Below are 24,020 nucleotides of genomic sequence, written 5' to 3'. Positions count from 1 at the left end.
AGCCCGCTGTATCCACAGGTTCCACATTTGTGGATTCAACCTTGTGGATTGAAAATATTTTTAGAAAAACATTAAAAAATAACAATATAGTAATGAAAACACAAATAAAAAATAACATAGTATAACAGCCACTTACTTTACATATTAGGTATTATAATTTAGAGATGATTTAAGGCACGTGGGAGGATGTGCATAGGTTATATGCAAATACCACACCATTTTATATCAAGTACTTGAGTATCCTCAGATTTTGGTATCTGCAGGGGGTCCTGGAATCAAGCCCCCATGGATACCTAGGAACAACTATATATATAGTCTGAAGAATTTAAATGAAGAAACTATGTAACCAGCCCACAAAGAAAAAAAATCCAGAACAGAGCTATCATTCTGCAGATCCTATGAGGGCAAGTTGCTAGTTCCTGGGGCTAGGCACAAAGACAGGATGGGTCGGGGGTAGAGCTGCACTGCCACTTTCCTGGCTGAGTGACTGTGGCCTCTCAGGATCATGACTGTGAGGAGAGTATCTGCAATGGAAAGCCACTGTCCAGAGAGCCGCAGTGCTGGTGTAAGCCCTGGCAGAGGCCAGTGAGGAGTGGCCTGTATTCTGAGGCATACTCAAAGAGCCCTGGAGGTAGGTGCAGTGGCTCATGCCTGTAATCCCAGCACTTTGGGAGGCTGAGGTGGGAGGATCGCTTGAGCCCAGGAGTTCAAGACCAGCCTGGGCAATGTGACAAAAGCTGATCTCTATGAAAAATATGAAAATTAGCTAGGGATGGTGGAACATGCCTGTAGTCCCAGTTGCTTGGGAGGCTGAGGTAGGAGGATCATCTAAGCCCAGAGAGGTTGAGGCTTCAGTGAGTTGTGATTGCACCACTACATTTCAGCCTGGGCAACACAGTGAGACCCTGTCTCAAAACACAACACAACAAAACAAAATAAACAGGGTCCCTGGAGTCCTATATCACAGAGCCTGTGCTAATGAGGGATGTATCCTCTCTGATGATCTGGCATTTCCCATGATCTCGCTATGGTCTGACCCACCAGATGAGGCCTTGGGGCCCACTGGCCTCACTTTCCCTTTCCACTGCTCAATTTCCTCAGACCACTTAGGTTCAGCACAGCCCATCCCACCATGCACCCTGAGATGCCCTGGGCCTGGCTGCTGCTGAGATGGGTAGGGGACCCCACAAACAGTGATGATGCAGCAGGTGGGTGCTGTGAAGGAGAGCCAGGGCAGTGGCAGCAGAAACACCAAGGCCACCCTGGGAGCTCTAGGAAAGCTTCCAGAATGCACTTATACCTCAACAGGAATGTGAGAGCTACAGAGGTGTGAGATGAGGAAGGGGGAGCACTCCTGGCAAGGGGAATGGTGTGAGCAAAGGCCCAGCAGCCAGAAAAGCACAGCACATTTACAACCATGGGCAGACCAGTGACATCAGGCCACAGCTTACAGGGAAGGTGGGCTAGGAGATGAGGCCACAGAGGGTGGCAGTTCCTGGGCTTAGACCTCATCCTGTGAGCAGTAGGGAGCCAAGGAAGGGCTAGAAATGGGGTGGTGTTATGGTCAGATCTGCCCTCAGCACTGCAGGATAAATTGGCATGGAGTGGCTAGGATGGGAAGGCTTGGAATGCTGCAGCTGTGGCCCAGGCAGGGGAGGGAGCACGCTGAGTCAAGAGACTGTGGAGAAGCAGGAGCCACCAGTCACCCCTTCACCACTGATGGCCAGCCTACTTGCCTACCCAACCCCCAGGCCACTACCACCGCCCTGGCCTAGCTGGGAGCTGAAGATCTTCTATTGCTAGTGAACTTTAATGTAAATGCCACATACTTGGTAAAGCCCTCCTGACCCTGCTTGGCCTCTCTTGCCCACTGCTGGCATCCTGAATACCCTCACAGCACCTGTGCTGTGCTGCTTTATTCCGAGGAGCGCAGCCTTTGAGCAGGACCTCCTGGGTTCATACTCCACTCTCCACTAACCAGCTGTGTTACCCTGGGCAAGGTTCTTAACCATTCTGTGCCTCGGTTTCCACATCTGTACAAGGAGCATGATGGGCATATAAGCCTCCTAAGATTGTGGTGGAGATTAAATGAGTTAATAAAGTGCTTAGAATGGTGCTGGGTATAGAGAATGTGCTGAATGAAGGAGAGTCCTTTTCAGCCATCTCTGTGGCTGTCACCCATAGACAGGTGGACAGCCGGGGGGCTGGGAGTGGGTCACCTTCACTGTTGTGTCTCTGATACCTGGCATGTACTCAGGCAACAGAGGAGGGAAAGGAAGACTGGCCAGCAGCTTGGGGACTCTCTGCCAGGTGCCTGCCTTCCTGCCCTCATCCAGGTATCCTTGCCCAGGTTCACAGGCAGGCTGCCTGTGCTGCTGGGCAATGGTAGCCCATCCCGCGTGCCCACCCTTCAGGCTGCATGTTAGCCTTTGGCTCCATTCCCCTCCCTTGGGCACTTTCCTGCTGCCATGAATGTTCACCATGCTCTCAATGTCATGCCACTGAGCATTCTGCCCCATGGACAGGCCCGCAGACCACAGCCCCTGGGGAGCCTAGGGACCCTGATATTGGGACAGGAAATCCAATTTCCTTATCCCCCACACCCAGCCACAATATTGAGGATCAAATAAGTGTTCAGGGACTATATAAAGCTGTCTCATAGGGGGACCAGATGAGAAGGCACTCCACAGGATCAGGCAAGAAGGCTGACCCTGAGCACCACGGAATGCAGGGGGCCCAGCAGGAGCCCCAACCCAGGGGGGACAGGAGGGAAAAGTTAAGCTGTCAAACAGGGAAAGGCAGGCCACCAAAGGTAGCTGAGGGCCTGGCTTGAGATGAGGGGCAAAGATGAGGCCTGTGCTCTGGCCTATGGGGGTGGCCCTAGAAGGTTCACCTGCGTGAACAGAGGGGATATGGAGTCAGATGGAGAAGGGGTCAACAGGGAGAGTCACTGCCAGCTAAGGCGGGGTCCTCCTATGGAGGGACAGGCTAAGGTGGGAGGATACTAGCAAGCTCAGGGAATTCAGATCAGTTTACTCCAGCAGTCACTGATGGAGTCCCTGTTCTGTGTCTGGCATTATGCTAAGAACTCAAGAGAGAGTGCTGAGGCAGACATGTGGTCCCTGCCTCAAGGAACATCACTCAGCTGGAGGGAAGTCTGCAGCCTGCCCCAGCCCCCACAGCCAGGCCCCTGCCCATGTCACTGATGATGCCAGAGGGCAATAGGAGGCAGGAATGCATGGGGTGAGAGCCAGAGTTTGGCAACCAGACAGCCCTGGGCTCAAATCCTGGCCTCAACTCTGTCCAGCAGCGTGAGCCTGTGGACAGCTTCACTCCCAGAGCGTGCATCTCCTCATCTGTATAATGAACATGAGAATACCTGCCTTCTGTGCCACGTACAGGTAGGTGCTCCACCAGTGGCAGGGATTATGATTACACTGTCTATTGCCAAAGAGGCTACAGCTCGTCCTCAGGACAGGTGCAAAGGGACTGCAGAGTCTCAATCAAGAAAGGAAGTCACCATCCTGGGCTCACCTGGCTAAGTACAAAGAAGGTACGGACGTTCCAGAAACGGGCCTGCTCTTGGAGGAAGGTTTTCAAGTAGATGCTCTCAAAGGTCTTGAAGCAACCAACCAGAGTGACAAAAGTCTCATCATCCTCATTGTCTGTGATGCTCTGCAGGATGGGCACCATGGGGGCCAGGCCCGTGCCTGCAGCCAGCATCAGGAGCTCACCATACTGGGAAATAGAACAGGTATGTATGACAGGTGGATTGGGGGAGTCCCACCCTGTCCCCTCTACTACGGGGTTTTTCCTCGTGCTTCCTTCAACTGGACGGCAGTGCCCTTCCTGGGTGTCCAACCACCTATGTCCCCTCTCTACCTCCTCCAGAAAGCCAACTTTACTTGTGAAAGGCATGTGAGGTTTGAGTAACAGAGATGATAGGATATGGGGGCTGAAAGGGAGCATAATATTATAGCCATTCCTGTAAGTGGCCTAGTTGCCTACTAAAGCATCTCCACAAGGACTCTCTGCTTACACACTTCTGCTGACAGGGAGCAAATTACTTCCCAAGGCAGTTTGCTCTACTATAGGCCAAGTTCTTTGCCAGAGAGGTCTTCATAACTTACATTGAACTGAAATCGGTTCCCATCAAAGCCTTGGCCACTCCCAACACCATTCCAGCCCTGGAATGCTTCCTCTGCCCCAGGGTACCTCTGCAGAGATCTCAAGGGCCCACCTTGGACCTCTGAGCTTGCTCATCTCCAGGCTAAATGAAAAAATATATATAAGCATGTAGCACGGCACTGGCACAAAAGAGTCACCTGAAAAAGGTGAATTCCCAGCTGGGTGTGGTAGCTCACGCCTGTAATCCCAGCACTTTGGGAGGCTGAGGCAGGTGGATTACTTAAGGTCAGGAGTTCGAGACCAACACAGCAAAACCCCATGTCTACTAAAAATACAAAATTTAGCCGAGCGTGGTGGTGCATGCCTGTAGTTCCACCTACTCAGGAGGCTAAGGCAGGAGAATCACTTCAACCTGGGAGGTGGAGGTTGCAGTGAGCCAAGATCATGCCACTGCACTCCAGCCTGGGTGACAGAGAGAGACTCCAACTCAAAAAAAAAAAAAAAAAAAAAAAGGTGAGTTCCCACCTCAAGAGGTCCCAGTTCCATCAACTCCTCCTCACTGAATTTATTTCTTGGCTCTAGTCCTCTTAAAGAGGGGTGACCTCTTTAAGGTCAGTGCCTTAAAGGTTAGTACCTGAGCAATGCTTTAAGTATCTTTAAGGCACAGACCTTAAAGAGGAGTATTCACCTCCCTCATTCTAGAGATTAGGCCTCTGGGTATAAATCCACAACCATGTGATCTGGGCAAGCTCTTTCACCAATCTGAGCCTCAGTGTCCTCAGTGGTAAAAAAAGAAAAGCACTTTCCCATAATAACACCTATCTCAGAACTATTACAAATATTAAATAAGATGAAGAAACGTTGGCTGGGTTTGGTGGCTCATGCCTGTAGTATCAGCTACTCAAGGCTGAGACAGGAGGATCGCTTGAGCCCAGAAGGTTGGAGCTATAGTGTGCCATGATCATGCCACTGCACTGCAGCTGGGCAACAGAGTGAGACTCTGTCTCAAACAAAACAAAACAAACAAAAAAGAAAAATGCCTGGTGCAGATCCAGTTAGATTCCTCCCCTTCCCTAAGCTGTGGAGACTCCTGCCTGGCAGCTACCGCTCCTCCTCCCATCCCAGCTTGGGCTATCCTCCGGGAGGCTTTCCCTGATCCGGGGCAGGGGAGGGTCCTTTCTTTGTTTCGACAGCTCCCTCTGAGTCCCTCCACAGCACACTGGCCACACTGTGCTGCTGTCATCTGTCTGTGTATCTGACTCCCTCAGCAGACTATGAGCTTCTGGAGGACAGGGGCCTTATCTGACCCATCTCTGGGTCCCCAGAGTCCAGCACAGGCCTGGCCCTGGGTGGACGCTTGTGTCTGTTTGTTGAATGAATGCACAGACAGATGCTAATATATCAGTCCACAGGGCTGCTATAATATCCCTCTGTAATGAAGATGACTGCAGAGTAGTAAAACAGGGCCCTGAAGAGGGCAGGAGCTTCCCAGACGTCATTGCGGGGTGAAACCAAGGCTTACTGAAATTTCAGTGAATGCATATAAGGTGTGAGACACCATTTCTTTTTTCTCACCATCAGGCCCTACAACCTCCCTAGATAAGAGGTGCAGGAGCTGGACATGGTGCCTCATGCCTGTAATCCCAATACTTTGGGAGGCTGAGGTGAGGATCACTTGAGCCAAGAAGTTTGAGACCAGCCTGGACAACCTGGCAAAATCCTGTCTCTACAAAAAATACAAAACTTAGATGGGCATGGTGATGTACATGTAGTCCCAGCTACTCGGGAGGCTGAGGCAGGAGGATTGCTTGAGCCCAGTAGGTGGAACTGCAGTAAGCTATGACAGCACTCCAGCCTGGGCAACAAGGAGGGAGGGAAAGCAGGAAGGCAGGAAGGCGGGAAATAAATGTAGGGCCTTTCAAGTGTTCTATGCATGTGAAGGAGAAGCCACAAGGCATAGGAAGGCTCCACCAGAAAAGGTGGTCAAGACAACGTTCAATTGTTACTCACTCTAGGCCAGGAGGAAACACAGTCTATTCCCTGCTCTCAAGGACCTGGGGGATGCAAGGCTAAGCATGGTTAGTACTAGGAGAATACCATGAAAGAGTATTAACATATGCATAGGTTTATGGGAAGATATAGAAATTAAAGAATTTTTTTAAAAAAGAAAAAAAAAACATATGCATAGCACATGTCTGTAGAATGGGAGTTGTAGCACCTAAGTGCTGCTGTGAAGATTATGTAAGTCACTATATAGCAAGTGCTAAGGTCCGAGCCTGGCACGCATGAGGTGCTACAAGTGTTTGATATTATTATACATACATATTACACATGTGCATGCAGTGTGCATTTGTACATATACTCATGTGGAAGAGGATTTGGAAGGATATACACCAAGTAAGATGGGTGTGTCTGGGTAGATTGCCTGTGTGTTTTATTTTCTTCTTTTTGTGTCTTTCCATCTGCTGATTTTTGGGTAATGAACATGTACTGCATTTATAAAAGGGAAAAAACAATAAAAGCTATTTTTCTGTTTCTTTCTTTTTTTTTTTTTTTTTTGAAAGAGTTTCTCTCTGCTGCCCAGGCTGGAATGCAGTGGCAAGAGGAAACCTCTGCCTCCTGTGTTCAAGCAATTCTCACACCTTGGCCTCCCAAGTGGCTGGGATTACAGGCTTGTGCCACCATGCTTGGCTAATATTTTTTGTATTTTTAGTAGAGATGGGGTTTTGCCATGTTGGCCAGGCTGGTCTCAAACTCCTGACCTCAGGTGATCCACCCTCCTCGGCCTCCCAAAGTACTGGGATTACAGGCGTGAGCCACTGCACCCAGCCAATAAAAACTATTTTAAAATTAAACAAAAAGAATGGAGAGGAAGGCATGATTCATTATTTTCCATTTGTTTTCATTTTGCTTTGTTTTCCTAATTATAAAGGTAATAGGTGTTCACTGCAAATGATTTAGAAAGTATAATGAAGAAAATAAAAATCACCCATAATTCCACCACCCAGAGTTGCTAACATTTCATTGCATTTTCTTTTCTTTTTTTTTTTTGAGATGGAGTTTCGCTCTTGTTACCTAGGCTGGAGTGCAATGGCGCAATCTCGGCTCACCGCAACCTCTGCCTCCTGGGTTCAGGCAATTCTCCTGCCTCAGCCTCCGGAGTAGCTGGGATTACAGGCACGCGCACCATGCTCAGCTAATTTTTTGTAGTTTCAGTAGAGACGGGGTTTCGCCATGTTGACCAGGATGGTCTCGATCTCTTGACCTCGTGATCCACCCGCCTCGGCCTCCCAAAGTGCTGGGATTACAGGCGTGAGCCACTGCACCCGGCCCGCATTTTATTTTCATAGTTTGTGCATTTTAACTTAGTTTCCCAACCTCCTGTATATTCAGTTTTGTACCTAGCATTTGTCACTTGATCTTACAGTGTAAGTATAACATCATTTATAAACATAATCTTAAAATCCAGGATATTACTTTATCAAGTACCTATAACCCAGTGTATTTAACTGTTCCCCTGTTGTTGGATATTCAGTTGTTTCCAATTTTCGGCTATTATAAATAAAGATGCAATGAGCAAACGCCAAAGAGCCAGCATTTTGATTCATTCCATAAGACAGTCATTCAGAAGTGGAATTAATGGGGCAAAGGATTTGAAGATTCGGAAGACTCTTGGTACATACTGTCAAAATGCTTTCTAGATATGCACCAACGGATGAGGAATTGCAAATTCTTCCTGGGAAAGTTAGGGAAGGGTTTGAACATGCCAGGATGACGGGGGAAGAGTCATCGGAGCTGGGAAGTAGTGGGCTCCCAAACAGGAAGCCATGGGGTATATTTAGTCATGTGACTGCACTGCGAAACTGGAAAGGCGTCTGAGGTAGAGAGCTCCTAAACGCCAAGTATGTGAGTCTGACGTTCTAAGCAGTGGCCACCCTGGGTAGCTTTGAAGCTGGCCAGGCAGTTTCATTTATAAGTGTCTATTCCATCTCTTCCCATGTCCAACCCCCAGGATACACTTGGGATTGGGTTTGAGCTCAGGGATAATAGCATAGTGAGATACTGTGGGCTGCAACATGAAAACCACAGTCAACGGGGGTCTCTAGAAGATTTAAGGTGCTGGCACTGACCTGGTTTGGTTTATAGAAGAAATCTCCGAAAGGTCCTCGCCAGAAAGCTATGGCTCCTGCTCTCCAGGACTCAACATACCGAGACATCAGCCCCATCTGGTAGCACTGGAAGCAAAGACAGGGAGACGTCAGTAGGACAAGTACATGCTGTCAACACAAACCAGATTAGCCATTAATGTCGAGCCCATTCTGTACGCTAAGTGCTTCATACGTGTTATTCTCATTTAATCGTCCTCTTCATCCTAGAAAGTTGGTACAGCCATTCCCAGTTTTCAGATGCTTACCCAGAAGGTAGACAGGAGGCTGGGATGAGAATCCATAGGACCTAAAGCCTTCAGCATAGAGGTCCCAAACCCGAATTCCCACAGGGACCATGCAGGTACCATAAATGAGTGAATAGCTGGGTGATGATTAATGGCAATTAACACACAGTCTCAGTGTCAGGGAGCCAATAGGGAGTGATGGCGACTATGATAAATTGGTGAGCGAATGCTCCTTCTAAGGAGGGAAGCCACTTTGCAGGTTTCAGTCCATAGTTTTCGGGGCCTAATTGGCCAGATGTATTGAATTTTCAAAAGCAGCAGGAAATCCATATTTTTATTTAAAATCTCCCATTTCTGAAATGTCTGCAATTAATTTAAAATTTTAAAACTCTATACTGGCCAATACCAAATACATTTGTGAGCTAGATTCACTTTGCAGGCCACCCATCTGCAATCTCTGCATTATTCTACACCATCTCCTGGCTGGATGAAAAATGAAGGTTATAGGAGTGAATTCTCCATGGGGACAGGAGACTATATTTCCTGGATCACTGCCCACTCTGTGCCAGGCACCATGTTGAGGACGCAGGCAAGACAGCTAGATCTTAAGCTTCATGAAAGCAGCCAGTGCCTGAACCATGGAAATAACTTAATAAATATCTGAATGAATGAATGAATCAATCAATCCAGATTCAGGCTCTCCCCTTAAGGAGCTCACAATCTAGAAGGAACCTAAGTCTCAGACATATACAAGGTAGAGACCAACCATCTAATACCCATGAGAAAAATAAACTAGGAATAAACCTGAGAAGGGTACAGTCACTTCCATAGATGGAATCAAGGACGGCTTCCTGGAGGAGGAAGCATTTGAGTTGGACCTTGAAATATGGGCAAGATGGAATTCACTGGGGATGGGAGCAGGGGTGCAGAGAGGACTCTGGACATCAGGTGTAGTATGGTCAGGTGTAGGACAGCCTGGATCATGTTTTGGGAACAGCAAGTGAACATGGTAGGGTGAGGGTGAGGGCAAAGCACTGGGAGACAGGACTGGAATGGTGTTTGGAGTAAGATTATAGCCAGGCTTAATGGAGAGACAGGGCTTTGGTCCCCAGACCTGTTTTTAAGCACCCACAACCATCTCCAATATCATCCCTGCCTTCCTTGGGCACCACCTGCACAAGGCAAGGGAAGTCCCTGGCTCAACTGGAAGGGGTCTAAAGGAAAGGTGTGGTTTTTCTCCTGCCTTGCTGGAGGCTGTCTCCATGAAAACTTTGTTTTCTGGCCCCAGTCTATGGGGAGGCATGACCCCAGCTGTGGCCTTAGAGGCCATATGGCATACATAGACAGCACCCAAGGAGAAGGGAAGGATTCTTCTATGTTGTCTTTAGTACTCTGACATGGCTTGGCTATATCCCCATTCAAATCTCATCTTGAATTTCCATGTGTTGTGGGAGGGACCCAGTGGGAGGTAACTGAACCATTGGGGCCGGTCTTCCCCATACTGTTCTCATGATAGTGAATAAGTCTCATGAGATCTGATGGTTTTATAAAGAAGAGTTTCCCTGCACAAGCTCTTTTCTCTTGTCTGCCACCAGGTGAGATATGCCTTTTGCCTTCCACCATGATTGTGAGGCCTCCCCAGCCATGTGGAACTGTGAGTCCATGAAACCTCTTTCTTTGGTAAATTGCCCAGTCTCAGGTATGTCTTTATCAGCAGTGTAAAAAGCGACTAATACATACTCACACAGAGCCTGGTACAGAGTAAATGTTCAACACATACTTGTTAAACAGAACTGACACTGAAGTTTTGTCCTTATATTACCCCAGGGGCCTTGGGACAAATGATGTCATCTTCTGAGCTTCAGTTTCTTCGTCTGTAAAATGGGAACAATATGATCTACTCTGCAGGGTGATTATAAGGTTGAAATAAGATAATTAGAATAAAGAGCCAGAGGCAGTGCCTGATGCCCAGAAGGTGCCTGAGAGATGAGAGGTCCTCCTTCCCTTCTGCATGGGAGGGTCAAACAATAAGCCCTGCCTGCCTTCCCAATTTGCAAAGACATTTCTGGCTCCTCCTAGCCAGTGGCTTAGAGATAATTAAGCAACTCTCTAAAGAGAGGCTTTCTGGTAAAGGAAGGACAAAATCAGCCTTGCAGCTGGGAGAGATCCAGCTGCCCTGAAGAACTGTCTCCAGGCTTATGCTTTCCATAGAAACACACCCTGACAAGCAGCTTGGGGAAGCTGGCCATTTGGAGAGGATTTGTGGAATCTCCCAGACAAACAGTTGCGTGAAGGGATCCCATCCAAGCTTATGTGTGAGGGAATAAACACTCAGGCTCAGAAGGCAGGCAGGAAGGCAGGAGCTGGAGACAGTGCTAAGGTCTTGGGGTCAGGGTGCAGGACTCATGCACTGGCGGCATTTCTTACTAGCTGTGGGGCCATGGGGCCTCCGGGGGACTCAGTTTGCTTATCAATGAAATACAGATAATAATTCATGTCTTTTAAGGTAGATTAAAGATGTAAACACTATTCTTACATATAAGTAATATGATTCCATTTGGGAAATGATGATCTAGAGCTGTATTAGGTTGACCGATATGAAGCTGATGTTTCTTTAAGTCAAAAAAGTTAGAATAGCAGCAGTTTCATGTAGCTTAACCTAATTATTCTTTCCATGTAACTGAGCCTCCACAACTTCTTACATATTTGTTGCCTATTCCTTGGGTCTCCAGGGTGTTTTGTATTCAGTCTACTTTGTTCATCTCATCTCTGCCAACTCCTCCATCCACCCCACCTGCCCCACAAGCACCCTCTCCTCCTGTCTCTCAGGCTGGGTAGTTCCCAGAAGACTTGTTCTATTTCACTCCTCTCAACTTTTGGTTAACCATCCCTTCAGCCTAGAATGCCATTTACAGTCACTGCCAATTTGTAATCCTTCTTCAAGGTCCAACTCAAATGCCCGTGGTTCTGCCCACCTCCTCCTGAGAGGTGATGTCAGGTTAGTCCTGTCCCCAACTCCTCCATGTCCCACCTCTTGACTAATCCTCTCAGCTTGTATTCTGTTCCCTCAGCACACCTCCCTTCCGTTCCAGGAAAAAGAACTTACTTCCCCATTGCCTTTGTCCATGTTGTTCCCAGCACTGAGTTTCCTTCCTACATTTTCCCTCTAGCTCTCCACTCTTTAGACACATGGCTTCTCCAAGGAAGCCCAGCCTGCCTCCCCTGCACCCCAGCTGCTGAGTGGGCTGGGCCTCTTTATGTCAGGAAATCTGTCACGCTGTATCATCCTAATCTGGTTGCTTGTCCTGGGCAGGTATCCTGAGGGCAGGCACTGTGCCTGACTTACCTCTGGAACCCCGTGCTCAGCACACAGTGGGTATGGGGGACCTTGGCTCCCCTTCCCTGCCCAGCTTGGTACTCACTCTCCATGGATGGCAGAAAAGTGAGCGGACCAGCTTTCCCTTCTTCCCCTTCTCAGTCTGAGCCACCTTTTAGTAAAATCTTTCAGGGGTATACTGGAATAGACCTCTGTTGGTAGTCTAGCAGCAGTCCCTTCCCCAGGAAAGCAGATGGAAAAAGGCCTTCACCTGTCCCTGCTCCTCCCTCAAGTCAGCCTCCTTTCCTGTGAACCCTGGTTTTTCCCACATTGGTAGGAACTTCCCCCTCATGACCAACTTGGCAAAGGAGGCACAGGTCCATGGCATCTTAGAGCATCCTCAAGGGTCAACTTACCTTAATTAACACTTCAAAGTATCCTTCTGCGTTGGCAGGGCTGATAGGCGTATAGGCTCTCTGAATTTCTAAGTCATCTACTATCCCTCTAGGAAAGAGAAGCATGCAATCAGTCAGCCAGTCATTCAACAAACCCTTATGAGGCCAGGCACGGTGGCTCATGCCTGTAATCCCAACACTTGGGGAGGCTGAGGCAGGCAAATCACTTGAGGTCAGGAGTTTGAGACCAGCCTGGCCAACATGGTGAAACCCATCTCTGCTAACAAAAATTTAGCCAGGTGTGGTGGCTCACGCCTGTAGTCTCAGCTACTTGGGAGGCTGAGGCACAAGAATCATTTGAACCTGGAAGGTGGAGGTTGCAGTGAGCCAAGATCATGCCACTGCACTCCAGCCTGGGCAACAGAGCAAGACTCTGTCTCAGACAAACAGACGAAGAACCGCAAATCCTTATGAGGCGCCTCCTCTGCCAGAATGGCCAAAGTAAAGGTCCTCACTGAGAGGCAGGCAAGGTGCAAGAGGGAAAAAAAGAATACTGAGCTCATCCACTGCCACATGCTGGCTGTGAGATCCCAGTAGATCATCTGATTCCTCATGGCCCCTTCTGTAAAATGTGGACAGCTATCTGCATTCCAGCTGGGTGGCTCCTCTGGGACTACAGATGGGAGAGTGCTTCAAAAGTGCACCGAGGATGTAAGTTGTTTTGGGGATATGACTAACATTTTTCCTGACCTCTTCTCTGCCACAGAATGATAAAGATAAAAACAACTGCTAACATTTATTAAACACTTACTAGCACCTGGAAGAAGCATTGGGACTGGAAGGATCCTCAAAGGGGCCCTAGTCTAAAGCCCTATCTCATGCATGAATCCTTTATGTTACCAACAACAGGGTCAGGATAACCACCATGAGTCACAGTAACAGCCACAGTGTATTAAATGCATACATGCATCAAGCATTTCACATGCATTATCTCATTTAACTCAAACAACAACCCAAATTAGGAAGCCAATGCTTAGAGAAGGGAAGTCACTTGCACAGTTCAAATTCAACCACAGCTCTGAAGTCAGAGCTGGACTCCTCACCACTGTTCCTCAGAGCTTCCCAGGAGCTTTCCTAAGCAGTCTTCTCTCAAATCCTACCATGTACAAAATTTCTTCTCTGAGGTATGCAAAGATTAAAAAGGCCCTGTCTCAATGCACCAAAAGCAGGAGGGCCTGGACAGGAATATTTAATAAATGCTTACAAAACAAATGGGGACATAAAGAACAGAGCATAGAACGTGGCTTGGCTGCAGAGAACTATGACGTCTGCTGCAACAGAGGTAAAACTGGCATGTTTCGGAGGGAGTGCACAGCCTCCTCTGGGAGCCTCGGAAACCTCCTAGAGGTAGGCGCTGCAGGATGGGCCAACCACTGACAGGGGCTGGTGGGGACAGGAAGGATGGTGGGAACGTGGTATGGAGCAGGAGGCTGAGACCAGGGCAGGGGTGGGGTGGCGGAGGGAGAAGAACATGGTGGGAAAGCAAGCTGGGGCCTTGGGTTAGGAAATCATCATGGAGGCAATGTGGTACCTCAGATACTTTCTGCAGTGCTACATTGTCTCCATGTGGCACCCAAGAGTGACATGGTCAGATGTGTGTGTTAGGGATGTCACTGCAGGGACAGAGAGGAAGAAGGAGGGGAGCCAGCCTGGAGGCAGGGAGTTCTAGGCATTCTAGCTCATGAATGGAAGGATGCCTGGGGCTGTGACCTGCCCTGTGGCCCCTCCTGCCCACTGAGATAGTGAACTTCCAGGACTGCTGGCCAGGCCACAGGCCAGAAGGAGCTGGACACAAACACCAAGGACCAATGTGAGGTAAGTGGCCAGAGTCTAAGCAGCAGTAAGTACTCTTCTGGTTTCCACCTTCTACTCTGGCCACACCTTGTTTCCTTTGCTAGCTCCTCCTCCTCTTGCCAATACCTTAGATGCCGGTGTTTCTAGGGTTCGGTCCTATGTCCCTTCCTGTTTCCATGCATACATGTTCCCAAATGCCACTCAGGTATGTGCCAACGACTCCCAAACCCATGCTTGCAGCTCAGATCTCTCCACTGAGGCTCAGACTCACAGAGCCAACAGCCTGGCAGACAACTCTACCTGGATATCCCAAAGGGTCTTGTCTCTGGGCAGGCAGGAGTGGGGACTGGGGTGGGAGTAGGGTGCCTAAGTAGGCTGGGAAGTAGGAACCTCAGAGGAGTGGTTAAGAGTGTCACTCAGGAGCCAGGCTGTCTGGGTTTAAATCCTGGGTCTGTGACTTATTAGCTATGTGGTGCTGGGCAAGCCCTTTATTCTCAATTCTACCAATTGGTACTAATCATATTGGGTTCATACCGCAAGCTCTAAGGCCAGACTGCTTGCCTTCAAATCCTGGCTCCAACATTTCCTAACTGTATGACCTTGGGCAAGTTTCTGGACCCCTCTTAGTTCAATGTCCTCTGGGGAGTAACTGCGCCTACCACATAGGATTTTGTAAGGGTTAAATGATTTCACACATATAAGCACACAGGACTGTGACTTGGATAGTAAATGCTATTAAAGTGATTGTGTTGTTATTATTTATTATGAAAATGCATTATCTAGTCCAATCCCAAGAACCCTCTGAATCATGTGTCACTACATCTATCTCGAAGATGACAAATGGAGGCTTACGGGAGAGTACGCTAGCTGCTCAAAGCCACCAGATCCTCCCACTACCTGAGTGTACCGTAGGACGAGGTGCTGGCCGGGCTGCAGGCCAAGCTGGCTGTTCCCAGGTAGAGCAAACCGGACACGGTAGGTGTCTTTAGTGAGTCTGTCCATGGCACTGATGCAGAAGGCCACGAAGGTCTTTGGGTTCAGCTTGGAGGGACAGCTCTGCAACAAGAAGAGATCCAACAGCTAGAGGCCAGGGCTCCACAGACACACAGGCATCCACAACACCCTTCCCACTGTCCCCAAGCAGAGGCTGTCTCAGCTTGGGAAGTTTCCTGTAAACTGGACACTAGCCTCACCTTACTTCCCTTTCAAAATCAAGCCCAAGAATGGCAGAGCATTTTCCTTTGAGCTTACCCTACTCTTAAGTCTTCCATGGCTCCCTCAGCTCCAGGGTAAAGTGCAGGCTCCTTCCTTAGCTGGACACTCAAGGGCCCTGTGGATGACCCTCAAGCCTCATTTTATCTCCCAGTCTGTCCATGGCACTGATGCCAGACTTTTCTCTGTCCTCCCAAGAATACCATGCTGACTCCTATTTCTGAGTCTTTATTTGCTCAAGCAGTGCCCTCTATCCAGAACATTCATACCCAATGTATAAAAGACCTATCCATTCTTCAAACCTACTAAAATCCAGATTTGCAGAATTTAGAAGTTGATGGGACCTCAGAATATCTAACTCAATACCTGCGTATTACATATGTGGAAATTGAGGCCTGAGTTGAGTCATGCTGGCTTGCTTGTCCACAGTCAGACTATAAACAAAGATTCAAACACATGTCTAAGTCTCAGACCACTGCCTTTAACATACCACCCCAACCTGCACGTCCTCCAGGAAGCCTTCTCTGAATGCTGTCACTCACAGATCTTTCTCTCCTATAAAATACTCCATTAATTCCTGGGACCCTTCATATCCAGCTTAGGGCCTGGCACCATGTGTTCCTGTAGCACCAACTCTGGAACCCCAGTTACCCATGGTAGTGCTGACAGTACCACTGAACTGACAGAAATTCTCGGGCCTGGCATTCGAGGCCTTGCCTCCACTATGCCCCTTCCCACATCCCCATCCAGGATGACCTCACCATCATCCAGAGCACCTGGGCACCCTCTAGCACAGCTGCCTGGGGGCTTTGAAAAGAGCACTGGACTGGAAGTAGGGAGAACTGGGTTTAGCCCCAGCTCAGCTGCTGCCTCCCTGTGGGGCCTTTAGCATATCAATTGATCCTCTGGGATTCAGTTTCCCAGTCTATAAAAAGGAGCCACTCATCCCTGAAAACTTTATAGGGTTATCATGAAGGTCAGATGAGATACAATGTAAAAATGTAAGTTACCAAGGAAATGTAAAATCTTTTCCCCTTATTATTGCTTCATTAAAAGTTAAAAAACAAAACTATAAATTGGAATATGCTATTTTATAGAATTGAATCTCATCTGACATCTATGTTCTCCCACATCTGTTTCAAAATTTTTTTTTTTTTTTTTTTTTTTGAGATGGAGTCTTACTCTGTCACCCAGGCTGGAGTACAGTGGCATGATCTTGCCTCAATGCCACCTCCACCTCCCAGGTTCAAGTGATTCTCGTGCCTCAGCCTCCTGGGTAGCCGGGATTATAGATGTGTGCCATCACGCCCAGCTAATTTTTGTATTTTTAGTACAGACGGGGTTTCACCATGTTGGCCAGGCTGGTCTCGAACCCCTCACCTCATTTCCAATGTTATAATAGGTGATGACAGCTACTGAGCATCTACCATGTGCCAGGTGCTTTACATATTTATCCCATGAAATTCTCGTAACAACTTACAAAGTATTAACATCCTCATTTTTCAGATGAGAAAACTAAGGTTTAGCACACTAAAATGACATGCCCAACATCACACAATTAACTGGTAGAACTGGGCCTCAGTTCATACTGTATCACAATCCTGTGGTTCTTTTTTTTTTTTTTGAGACATAGTGTTGCTCTGTCACCCAGGCTGAACGGCAGTGGTGCAATTTCAACCCATTGCAACCTCCACCTCCCAGGTTCAAGTGATTCTTAAGCCTCAGCCTCCCAAGTAGCTGGGACACAGGGGCACACCACCACGCCTGGTTAATTTTTATATGTGTAGTAGAGACAGGGTTTTGCCATGTTGGCCAGGCTGGTCTTGAACTCCTAAGCCTTAGGTGATCCACCTGCCTCGGCCTCCCAAAGTGTTGGGATTACAGGCATGAGGCACCATGCCTGGCCGAGTAACCCTGCGGTTCTTTATCCCCTTTCTGTAAGCTGAGTTTTTTCAGCACTGATACCCTGGCACCTTTATTATCAACCTCCTTGTGCCCAGCATACAGAATATGGTACTCAGTAGATCTGAGAGAAACACATTCATTCATTCATTCAACAAATATTTAATGAGTGCCAACTGTAATGCCAGGAACTACTCAAGGTGCTGCGGATAGAACAGTGAGCAAGACAGAGGCCCCTTCTCTTCCAGAACTAATATTTTAGCAAGAAGATGGACAAGGCACACATAAAAGAGTACATCTAGATGGTGTCTGGTAGTCCTGAGTTAGGAATAGACATGAAATTTGAGCAGAGATCAGAAAGAAGTAAAAGGGTGAGCCATGTGGAGATGGAGGGCAGTGAGAAACAGAGGTTGTCATGAACATCCCCCAGTCACTGGCAGAGGCCAGAGGATTCTAGTCCCCATCACCACCTTCCAGTGGCAGAAATACAAGGAGACATTAAATATAAAGTCATTCATGCCTGTAATCTCAGCAAGCACTTTGGGAGGCCAAGATGGGAGGTTTGCTTAGGCCTAGGAGTTGAGCCCAGCCTGGGCAATACAGCAAGACCCCATCTCTATCTTCATAAAAAGCAAAACTGTGGCCAGGTGCAGTGGCTCACACCAGTAATCCCACTACTTCGGGAGGCTGAGGCAGGCAGATCACTTGAGGTTAGGAGTTTGAGGCCAACATGGTGAAACCCCATCTCTACTAAAAATGCAAAAAAAATTAGCCAGGCGTGGTGGTGGGTGCCTGTAATCTCAGGTGCTCAGGAGGCTGAGGCAGGAGAATCGCTTGAACTTGGGAGGCAGAGGTTTCAGTGACCTGAGATCCCACCACTGCACGCCAGCCTAGGCAACGGAATGAGTCTCCATCTCAAAAATAATAATAATAATAAATAATAATAATAAATATAAAGTCGTGTTGTTTGGGGTTCAGAAAAACAACTGCAAGGCCAGGCATGGTGGCTCACGCCTGTAATCACACCACTTTGGGAGGCCGAGGAGGATGATCACTTGAGGTCGGGAGTTTGAGACCAGCCTGGCCAACATGATGAAACCCCATTTCTACTAAAAATACGAAATTAGCCAGGTGTAGTAGTGCATGCCTGTAATCCCAGCTACTTGGGAGGCTGAGGCAGGAGAATCACTTGAACCTGGGAGGTGGAGGTTGCAGTGAACCAAGATCGTGCCACTGTACTCCAGCCTGGGCAACAAGAGAGAAACTCTGTCTCAAGAGAAAGAAAAGAAAAACAACTGTTATTTGTTCAAGATGTATGATCTATAGTTTAAGAACAACATGTGTGGCCAGGTGCAATGGCTCACATCTGTAATCCCAGCACTTTGGGAGGCTGAGATGGGTGGATAACCTGAAGTCAGGAGTTTGAGACCAGCCTGACCAACATAGAGAAACTCTGTCTCTGCTAAACATACAAAATTAGCTGCGCCGGGCATGGTGGTGCATGCCTGTAATCCCAGCTACTTGGGAGGCTGAGGGAAGAGAATCGCTTGAGCCCGGGAGGCGGAGGTTGCGGTGAGCCGAGATCGTGCTGTTGTACTCCAGCCTGGGCAACAAGAGCAAAACACCCAAAAAAAAAAAAAAGAACAAAATACAAAAAATTAGCCAGGTGTGGTGGCACCAGTCTGAGGCTGAGGCAGGGGAATTACTTGAACCCAGGAGGCGGAGGTTGCTGTGAGCCGAGATTGTGCCACTGCACTCCAGCCTGGCGACAGAGCAAGATTCCGTCTCAAAAAAAAAAAAAAAAAAAAAAGACTAAGCTTTGGTCCAGTTTGGGCCCCAACAATGGGGAATGGTTGGTCAAAAAGTGACAATGGTCAGGCATGGTGGCTCATGTCTGTACATCCCAGCACTTTGGGAGGCCAAGGTGGGAGGATCACTTGAGACCAAGAGTTTGAGACCAGCTCTGGCAACATAGTGAGACTCCAACTCTACAAAAAAGAAAAAAAAAGTGATGATGATGCCATACGGCATTGAGAGAAGTAGAAATGGGAGATGCCTTCTGCTCCACATTAGTCAGGAAGGACATGGAAAATGGGAAGACTGTTCAAAGGTGAAAGACCAAGACAGGGACAGATTCAAACAAAACCTGTGTAGTATCAGAAGGAATGGGTCCTCAGTTTCCCAATCTGTGTAATATAGGGGGTGAAGTCCAGTGTTCTGACATCTGTAACTGTGAACCCCCCCCAAACATTACAATAAAGGGCTAAACTGCTTAGTCAGACTATCAAGTCCTGGAAGAGTTAAGAAAAGGAGGAACAAGTCAGTAAGGACTAGAAAAGAAATATCAGCCCTAACATCCTTTATTTACCTATATATTATAACTAGTTTGGTCCATAAGGACAAGGACTGTGTCTGTCATGCTTGCTCTCAAATCCTCACTGTCTCACAAGGCCTGGTATATAACAGGTACTCAATAAATATTTATTAAGTGAAATGAATGTTAAGCTCTGTGCTATGTATCACAAATGTTTAGCCTCATTTTACAGATGGGGCAACTAAGGCTTAGGTCGACTAAGGAACTTTGCCTCAAACCACACAGCTGCTAATAAGTTTGTTCCAGGGCCGGGCTTTGAGCCTGGATCTGTTTGCTTCTGTTATGCTCACTCTTTTCTTCTGCTATACAGTCAGGGAAGGCTTCCCAGAGGTGCACTTTTCAGGGCTAAGGCAAGTAGATTCTGCCACCCTGGTGCTCATGTCGAGAATCAGTCCCCCTCACCTGTGACTCTGGCCCATGCAGCAGGCTCCTGTCCTTGCTGGCTCGGGCTGCCTCCCACCTTGCCAGGTCTTGGTGATAGAGGTCAAACACACAGGGTGAGCAGCCACTGCCGCAGCACTGGGAGGGCAAGGGTTCCATGGGCCGCAGCTGCAGCCAAGCTTCTTCAGTGTCGTTGTCCTCCTCCCTCTCACCCATCATCAATGGGCTTGGGCAACCTAGAAGGAACAACTGGGTGCTCTTCCAGAACAGACCAGGCTCTATGAGACCACGAGCCCAGGCCCTATTCCTTGGCCAGCCTGGGAGGGGGAAAACACGGGGGTTATTCTCTGGTCTCCTCTATTCCTCACATTCTCCAAGGCCTGCAGGTGCCAGGCTCTGTGCAAGCATGGGGACAGATATGGATCAGCCAAAGAGTCCGCAGTCTGTGGGAAGCATTAATCACTTACTATCATTGGTTTTAGAAGAGCAATCCCTCATGTGAAATGAATCTTTCTTTACTAGAGGAAAGGGTTTGGCTTCAGGAAACCTGCTTCTACTACTCGTGAGCTCTATGCCTTCAGGAAGGTTTAGCAGGGTGGCACTCCCTTGAGCACAAGGATGGTATCTTATTCTTTCAGAAGCATAGCTTGGCACATGGAAGAAAGGCCACAACAATCAGGTCTGGTAACCAAGGTTTCCTGATCTCTTCCTGTGCTCTGAGTGCTGGTTGACAGTTTTCATGGAAAAGTCTCATTGAATGTAAAAGATACTTTTGTTTTGTTTTGTTTTTCTGAGATGAGGTCTCACTCTGTTGCCCAGGCTGGAGAGTAGTGGCATGATCATAGCTCACTGCAGCCTCAACCTCCTGGGCTCAAGCAATCCTCCTGCCTCAGTATCCTGAGTAGCTGGGACTACAGGTGTGCACCACCATATGTGGCTAATTTTTTTTCCTTACTTTTCATAGAAAAGGTCTCATTATGTTGCCAATCTGGTCTCAAATTATAAAGTAAAATATATACTTACAACTCAATTAATTATAAAAATTATAAAAATTAATTAAAAATATAAAAGAACACCTGTGTTACTACTACTCAGTCAAGTAAAAAGAACCTTGCCAGCATTCCAGAAGCCACCTGTGTCCCTTCCTGATAACTCCACTTCCCCCAGGTTACCATAATCTGACTTTTATGATAATTATTTCATTTTTCCCCTAGTTTTGTCGCTTTGTTTGCAATCCTAACCACTACAGTTCAGCTTTACCCAGTTTCATACAGCTCCTAAAATGGTGGCAACCAGGGTTTTAACTCTGGTATGTTTGGTTTCAAAACATACTGTTCTTCAATCACAGGAAACAGGAGAAGGCAGTGATGGTCCAGGTGAGAAGGGATGAGGACTTAGACCTGCAGCTTCAGGCAGAATGAGAAGGCAAGGGTCAATGAGATAAATACTCAAGAGGAAATTAACAAGACAGTGAGACTGACTAGATGTCAGGGAGTGTGGGGGATAGAGGGGTTGAAGGGACATCCAACCCTTTGGATCTGGCTTGGATTGTGGGTAGACACAAGGCTCAAGAAGCTGAGTTTTAAGAAAAAGAAGAGGCCAGGCACGGTGGCTCATGCCTGTAATCGCAGCACTTTGGGAGGCCCTGAGGTTGGGAGTTTGAGATCAGCCTGACCAACATGGAGAAACCCTGTCTCTACTAAAAATACAAAAAATTAGCTGGGCATGGTGACGCGTGCCTGTAATCGCAGCTACTCGGGAGGCTGAGGCAGGAGAATTGCCTGAATCCAGGAGGCGGAGGTTGCCGTGAGCTGAGATCGTGCCATTGCACTCCAGCCTGGTTAACAAGAGTGAAACTCCGTCTCAAAAAAAAAAAAGAAGAGAGTTTACTTTGAGGTATGCTATGCCTGCTGAGTGCCTGTGGGGCATCCAAGTGCAAAATCCAGTAGTGAGTTGGATTAAACAGGTCTAGATATGAGTCTGAAGATGGAGAAACAATAAAGAGAGAAAAACAGGTACAGGTGAAGGCCTGCCTGACTTCACTCCCTTCTGTGAGCACTCCATGCACTTGGTCCATCCCTGGTCATAAAAGGTGCTCAATAAGCACTTTTCTTTCTTTTTTAACAGTGTCCTATTAATTTCTTCTTATTTCTCTCATTGACCCTTGCCTTCTCATTCTGCCTGAAGCTGCAGGTCTAAGTCCTCATCCCATCTCACCTGGACCATCACAACTTTCTCCTGTTTCTTGTGATTGAAGAATGACATGTTTTGAAACCAGAACAATGCCCAGCTAGTTTTCATATTTTGAGCAGTGACAGGGTTTCACCATGTTGCCCAGGCTGGTCTTCAACTCTTGACATCAGATGATCTGCCCACCTTGGCCTCCCTAAGTGCTAGGATTATAGGCGTGAGCCACCGTGCCTGGCCAATAAACATTTTTCAAATGAATGAGTCTCTCTCTTTACCTTACAGCATTCTAACTGTTACATGTGTATGTGTCTCTCTTCTTTGAAACAGTTCTGCTTGAGGGCAAAGTTCTGTTTTTCATTTACTCATGAAGTGGCACAGTGGCTAGTTTTTTGTTGTTGTTTTTTTTTTTTTTAAATAGCATCTCGCTCTGATGTCCAGGCTGGAGTGCAGTGGTGTGATCTTGGCTTACTACAACCTCCGCCTCGGGGCTTCAAACGATTCTCATACCTCAGTCTCCCAAGTAGCTGGGATTTCAGGTGTACAGCACTACGCCCAGCTAATTTTTGTATTTTTTGTGGAGATGGCATTTCACCATACTGGTCAGGCTGGTCTCAAACTCCTGGCCTCAAGTGATCTGCCTGCTTCGGCCTCCCAAAGTGCTGGGATTACAGCATGAGCCACTGTGCCTGGCCACAATGGTTATTTTTAAATGTGTGTAATATGAAAGAAGGGAAGAAAGAAAGGAGCTCGGTTTCAGAGCTATTGGTTAAACATAGTCTGAAAGATAAATTGGTGAGGAGAAGTTAAATGGTTATTAATTATGTATTTATTTATTTTGGAGACAGGGTTTCACTCTGTTGCTCAGGCTGGAGTGCAGTGGCATGATCATGGCTCACTGGCAGCCTCAACCTGCTGGGCTCAAGCAATCCTCATACCTCAGCCTAGAGCAGCTGGGACTACAGGCATGTGCCACCATAGCCAACTAATTTATTTTTTGTAGAGACGGGGTCTCACTGTGTTGCTCAGGCTGGTCTCAAACTTCCGGGCAGAAACAATCCTCCTGCCTCGGCCTCTCAAAGTGCTGGGATTATAGCATGAGCCACTGTGCCCAGTCTGAATTATTTTGAGATGTTTCTGTGAGGGCAGTTTGGGATACATCAGGGTTCTCCACACTTACATGTAGAACTCCACAGTTTATACCGAAATCTCACCTGCAAGCTAACTATTCATTTAAAATTTCACAAGCAGGCTGGGCACAGTGGCTCAGACCTGTAATCCTAGCACTTTCAGAGGCCAAGACAGGAGGACTGTTTGAAGCTAGGAGTTCAAGTCCAGAGTAGGCAACATAGCAAGACCCCGTCTCACAAATAATAAAATATAATTCCACAGGCAAATCAAAGTAAAAGAGAGTGTTCCCCCGCAGTCAGGCGCAGTGGCTCATGCCTGTAATCCCTGCACGTTGGGAGGCTGAGGCAGGCAGATCACCTGAGGTCAGGAGTTTGAGACCAGCCTGGCCAACACGATGAAACCATGTCTCTACTAAAAATACAAAATATTAGCCAGACTTGATGGTGGGCGCCTGTAATCCTAGCTACTAGGATTCCGCTGAGGCGGAAGAATCACTTGAACCTGGGAGGTGGAGGTTGCAGTAAGCTGAGATTGTACCACTGCACTCCAACCTGGGCAACAGGAGCAAAACTCCATCTCAAAAAAAAGAGAGAGAGAGTGTTCCTCCCTCTCAGTACTAAAAGCAGAGCTGAGGAGAAGTCTGATGCTACAGAGCATTATTTGATGTAAACATCATACCTCTAAAATCCAACTACCTCTGAGAGCTCCCAGCATTTTATTTCTTCCCATTCATTCCTCCCACAAACA

The 24,020-nt window shown here is 47.6% G+C and overlaps 1 protein-coding gene across 6 annotated transcripts in view; it reads right to left on the bottom strand.

Moving 5' to 3' along the window:
* The window catches only part of LOC116563998 (NADH-cytochrome b5 reductase-like), a 29,744-nt gene that overhangs the window by 2,432 nt on the left and 3,292 nt on the right, over positions 1–24,020 (bottom strand). Inside the window, exons 2-7 of one of the 6 annotated variants that reach the window (XM_032296901.1) lie at positions 21,288–21,361; positions 19,977–20,191; positions 14,994–15,142; positions 12,254–12,341; positions 8,259–8,363; positions 3,535–3,738 (exon numbers count right to left, since the gene is read on the bottom strand). In XM_032296901.1, coding sequence (XP_032152792.1) covers positions 3,535–3,738; positions 8,259–8,363; positions 12,254–12,341; positions 14,994–15,142; positions 19,977–20,174 — 744 coding nt within the window. In that variant the 5' untranslated portion in view covers positions 20,175–20,191; positions 21,288–21,361. Of the gene's footprint in view, positions 1–3,534; positions 3,739–8,258; positions 8,364–10,343; positions 10,396–12,253; positions 12,485–14,993; positions 15,145–19,976; positions 20,273–21,287; positions 21,362–24,020 lie in introns of those variants that run through there. The other 5 variants (XM_032296900.1, XM_032296902.1, XM_032296904.1 and 2 more) reach the window with 5 other exon arrangements.

The sequence above is a fragment of the Sapajus apella genome, unplaced genomic scaffold (assembly GCF_009761245.1).
Source record: "Sapajus apella isolate SASKATOON/1434 unplaced genomic scaffold, GSC_monkey_1.0 scaffold36, whole genome shotgun sequence".
Taxonomy (NCBI): Eukaryota; Metazoa; Chordata; class Mammalia; order Primates; family Cebidae; genus Sapajus; species Sapajus apella.
Note: the sequence above shows the minus strand (reverse complement) of the source record. Positions and strands in the feature narration are given on the sequence as shown.